General features: G+C 39.7%; 1 protein-coding gene across 1 annotated transcript; it reads left to right on the forward strand.

Annotated features, from left to right (window-relative positions):
- Positions 1-418: 418 nt before the first annotated feature.
- On the forward strand, positions 419-1,345 carry TAS2R41 (taste 2 receptor member 41; the record flags this gene model as incomplete). The annotated part of the gene is made up of 1 exon (XM_081102510.1): positions 419-1,345. One exon carries the CDS (start codon positions 419-421, stop codon positions 1,343-1,345), a length of 927 nt encoding a protein of 308 aa, XP_080958636.1.
- Between the last annotated feature and the right edge of the window lie 4,281 nt (positions 1,346-5,626).

Genomic DNA, 5,626 nt, shown 5'->3' on the forward strand with positions numbered 1-5,626 from the left:
TGCTTATATACTTAATATCTTGAGAATGACCTGATGGGGAGGTGTGTGTTTACAGGGCCCAAGGATGACATAATAAGGATGAAACTCAGTCACAGACTCCCTGAGAAGCCCTCTATATTGATGTTAACCACGGCAACATGTAGGCAAAACCAGAAAAACCAAATCAGGGGCAGTTGGTAGCATAATGGTAACTGAGCCTGGGAGAAATTTGCATCCTGAGAGGAAAGGTGAGCCAAGTTCACCTTTCCTCCATAGCCATAGCCAAGCATCTTCCTTTTAAGTGAGCTCTGGCTCAGAGGCAGAGCCTGAGCATTCTTTTCACATCCCCTGAGGAAAAATCAAAAGAAGGACTGTGAGTTGGGGTAATAAGGAGGCCAAGGACCAAGGCGCAGGGGTGGTGACCAGAGGAGGGGCCAAAATGCAGCCAGCATTCACAGTCCTCTTCATGCTGCTCTTTGTCCTGCTGTGTCTCCTGGGAATCCTGGCCAATGGCTTCATTGTGCTGGTGCTGAGCAGAGAATGGAGGCGGCTTGGGAGGCTGCTCCCTTCTGACATGATCCTCATTAGCTTGGGTGCCTCCCGTTTCTGCCTACAGTGGGTTGGAATGGTGCACAACTTTTACGCCTTCTTCCACCTGGAGGAGTTCAACAAGAGTCTTGCAGGGCAGCTCGTTAGACTCCAATGGGACTTCCTGAATTCAGCCACCTTCTGGTTTGGTACCTGGCTCAGTGACCTCTTCTGCATGAAGATTGCTAACCTCACCCACCCTACCTTCCTCTGGCTGAAGTGGAGGTTCCCAGGGTCAGTGCCCTGGCTTCTGCTGGGCTCTCTCCTGACCTCCACCATTGTCACCCTGTTCTTCTTTTGGGGAGACTATGCTTTGAATCAAGGTCTCTTTATTAGAGAAGCTTATGAGAATATGACCTACATGGAGAGGGTCATGAGCATGGATATTCACTATTTCCTACCCCTCAAATTTGCCTTGTTTTCAATTCCTTGCTCTGTTTTTCTGGTCGCGACTGCATTGTTGATTCATTCTTTGAGGAGACACGCTCGGACAATGCGGCAAAGTGCCCACAGCCTGCAAGACGCCAGCACCCAGGCTCACACCAGAGCTCTGAAGTCACTCATCTTCTTCCTCATTCTTTACATTCTGTCTTTCATGTCCCTGATCATTGATACTGTAGGTTTCTTTTCCTCAGAGAATGACTGGTTCTGGCCATGGCAAATTGTAACCTACCTGTGCACCTCTGTCCATCCCTTTATCCTCATCCTCAGCAGCCCCAGGCTTCGAGCGGTGTTCAGGCAGCTACTTCTGTTGGCCAGGGGCTTCTGGCTGGTCTAGGTGCCATGGTCTCCTTATTCTGATCCTCAGAAGAGACTCAAGTGAGGATGACAGAACCACGGCCCATTACATGGAAATATCTTCATAGGTAGATGTCTACTAGATCAGTGTGTGGGCTCCTCCTTTGAAAGGAGAGAAGGAGAACAAAATCCGGGAACACTCTGAGCATGATACCTCTATTGGGACACTATTAAAATAGGGCCCCATGGATCCCAGAGAGCCAATACTGTCCAGAAGGTCAGAATAGAAAATTTTGTGCTATTCTCTATGTTTGTATACTCTGTGTTGAGAGGAAGCCTTAAAACAAAATAATGTTCTTCAGTTAAATGTCTTGATTAAGTATACTATCTTATCTTGAAAACCTAATGGGAAATTAAGGAAAAATATTGTCCACAGCTGAATTAGGGTGTAGATGGGGAAGGAGCAACCTTCGCGAGGATAATGTCAAGGTTACTACTAAGGGACAGTTGTGGTAGACAGTGGCTGGGCTGTGAGGTCTAAATGCTCTTCCTTTTGTGGAGATTCTTTGCCTCACACCAAAGCTTGGGTAATTTGGCTTTAATTTTGTTAAAGCCGCTGAAAGGTTTCTTTACACTACCCCCATCTCTTTTTTAATTGATATTTCCGTTGTTCTATTTCTTATTTTCTCCTCTCTGAAGTCTAAGTGGCAGCCAGACTTTTTCCAGATTTATTCTTCCCCCTCAAGCAAATGTCACCAAGTCACATGTGAATAGAATAAACATGTACTTTTGTTCTGAAAAACAAACATTCAAGAATTTCACTTAGTTTGTGTCAAAAAACTATTGAAACTCTTTTTTTTTTTTAAAAAAAGTAAAATAATGGTCTTATTAAATCTTTGTTTAAATGTTTTAAAATAGTTTGCTTCAATTACTGTGCAGTTAGTTGTTTTTATTTTGATTTATTTATTTATTTTTATTTTTTTGATTGTTGTCTTTTAAAAAAAATTTTGTTTTATTGCTTAAAGTATTACAAAGAGTATTACATATGTCTCCTTTTTTTTCCCCTTGACCTTCCCCCGGCCTCCCATACCGCCCAGTGTCTTGTGTCCATTGGTTATGCTTATATGCATGCATACAAGTCCTTCGGTTGATCTCTTACCGCCCGCCCCCCCCGCCCACCCCCACCCCCAAACCCTCCCCGGCCTTCCCGCTGTAGTTTGACAGTCTGTTCAAGGCTGCTCTGCCCCTGTATCTATTTTTGTTCATCAGTTTATAATGGTCTTTATTATCCATAAATGAGTGAGATCATGTGGTATTTTTCTTTCATTGACTGGCTTATTTCACTTAGCATAATGTTCTCCAGTTCCATCCATGCTGTGGCAAATGATAAGACTTCCTTCTTTTTCACAGCAGCATAGTATTCCATTGTGTAGATGTACCACAATTTTCTAATTCATTCATCTGCTGATGGGCACTTAGGCTGTTTCCAAATCTTAGCTATGGTAAATTGTGCTGCTATGAACATAGGGATGCATATATCCTTTCTGAGTGGTGTTTCTGTTTTCTTGGGATATATTCCTAGAAGTGGGATCACTGGGTCACATGGGAGTTCCAGTTTTAGTTTTTTGAGGAAACTCCATACTGTCTTCCATAGTGGCTGCACCAGTCTGCATTCCTACCAGCAGTGCACAAGTGTTCCTTTTTCAACGCATCCTCTCCAGCACTGTCGTTTGTTGATTTGTTGATGTTAGCCATTTTGACAGGTATGAGATGGTACCTCATTGTTGTTTAGATTTGTATCTCTCGAATGATTAGTGACTTTGAGCATGTTTTCATATGTCTCTTGGCTTTCTGAATGTCCTCTTTTGAAAAGTGTCTATTTAGGTCCTTTGCCTATTTTTTGATTGGATTGTTTATCTTCCTTTTGTTAAGTTATATGAGTTTCCTATAAATGTTGGAAATTAAACCCTTATCAGTGATAACATTGGCAACTATGTTCTCCCATTGAAATGGGCTTTCTTGTTGTTTTGTTGATGGTTTCTTTTGCTGTGCAGAAGCTTTTTATTTTGATGTAGTCCCATTTGTTTATTTTCTCTTTAGTTTCCAATGCCCTAGGAGCTGTATCGGTGAAGAAATTGCTTCTGCATATGTCTGAGATTTTGTTGCCTTTGGATTCCTCTAGTATTTTTATGGTTTCCCGTCTTACATTTTAAGTCCTTTATCCCTTTTGAGTTTATTTTTGTGTATGGTGTAAGGTGGTGGTCTAGTTTCATTTTTTTGCATGTATCTGCCCAATCTTCCCAACACCATTTATTGAAGAGACTGTCTTGATTCCATTGTATGTTCTTGCCTCCTTTGTCAAATATTAATTGAGCATATTGGTTCAGGTCGATTTCTGGGTTCTCTGTTCTATTTCATTGATCTATATGCCTGTTCTTGTGCCAGTACCAGGCAGTTTTGAGAACATGGCTTTGTAATACATCTTGATATCTGGTATTGAGATCCCACCTACTTTGTTCTTCTTTCTCAGGATCGCTGCAGCTACTCAGGGTCTTTTTTTATTCCAGATGAATTTTTGGAGAGTTCGTTCTAGGTCTGTGAAATATGCCGTTGGTATTTTAATGGGAAGTGCGTTGAATTTATAGATTGCTTTGGGTAGTATGGACATTTTAATGATGTTCTACCAATCCATGAACATGGTATGTTCTTCCATCTGTTTATGTCTTCCTCTATATCTTTTTTCCATGTCCTGTAGTTTTCTGAGTAGAGGTCTTTTACCTCTCTAGTTAAGTTTATTCCTAGGTATCTTAATTTTTTTGGTGTGATGGTAAATGGGATTGCATTTTTAGTTTCTCTTTCTGTGAGTTCACTATTGGTGTATAGAAATGCCATACATTTCTTGGCGTTAATTTTGTATCCTGCTACATTGCTGAATTCATTTATTAAGTCTAATAGTTTTTTGATGGCGTTTTTAGGGTTTTTTATGTACAATATCCTGTCATCTGCAAATAAGGACCGTTTTACTTCTTCTTTTCCAATTTGGATGCCTTTTATTTCTTCTTCCTGTCTAATCACAATGGCTAATACTTCCAGTACTATATTTAATAGGAGTGGTGAGTGTGGGCATCCCTGTCTTGTTCCTGTTCTTAGGGGAAATGATTTTAGTTTTTGCCCATTGAGTAGGATGTTGGCTGTGGGTTTGTCATATATGGCTTTTATTATGTTGAGGTATGATCCTTCTATTCCCACTTTGCCTAGAGTTTTTATCAAAAATGGGTGTTGGATTTTGTCAAATGTTTTTTCTGCATCAATTGATATGACTATGTGGTTTTTTTCTTTCAATTTGTTTATGTGATGTATCACGTTTATTGATTTTCGGATATTGTACCATCCTTGCATCCCTGGGATAAATCCAACTTGGTCATGGTGTATGATCTTTCTGATATACTGCTGGATCCGATTTGCTAGGATTTTGTTGAGGATTTTGGCATCTATGTTCATGAGGGATATTGGCCTGTAATTCTCTTTCATTGTGTTGTCTTTTTCTGGTTTTGTATTAGGGTGATGCTGGCTTCATAGAATGAGCTTGGAAGTGTTCCTTCCTCTTGAATTTCTTTTAAAACAAATTCACATTTTATTTATGTTGAAATAAACTGTACAAAATTGACTTTCTTCACCAAAAATAACAGCAATATTTTCTGTATTATTCCTAGATAAGCTACAAAACACATTTTTGTAGGTTGTCTAGGTTTTGCTTATAAATCAAGATGAGGCAATAGATATAATCATGGGAAAAGACAGAATAAAACAGACCAATCTGTTGTCAGTATCCATAGCCTCTGATCCTGTCTTGACCATGAAACAGAAGTGTTCGACATATACTTGCTAAAAAGCTTATGAAGATATAGGCTCAACAAAGGAATGTAAACAGCAACACCCAGATGTGAAACAATGGCAGGTTCTTCCTTCAATGTTTAACAGTAACTTGTTTAAGATTATCGAATAAAGACAAAATCTACACTGAAATCCTTGTTTGGCAAGCTCACGTTTCTTTCACTATCTGGTAATTTAACTGTTCATTAAAGATTTTTAATAGTAAACTTAAAACTCCTGCTATTCAAAGGTTAGTCATGAGCTTCATTGTAAAATTTTATGAAACATATTCCTCTCACACCTTCTCAAAATTTATTTCTTCAAAGAACTAGTCACTCAATACCCAACAACAGGATCCACAGTGATAATAAATGTTATGTCTAAATTGACTTAACTAAAACAATTCCGAAGTGCCATTAGCAGAGACCACGCAGAAGTGCAGTGTGGC

Source organism: Myotis nattereri (genome assembly GCF_964212035.1).
Source record: "Myotis nattereri genome assembly, chromosome: 11".
NCBI classification, from domain to species: Eukaryota; Metazoa; Chordata; class Mammalia; order Chiroptera; family Vespertilionidae; genus Myotis; species Myotis nattereri.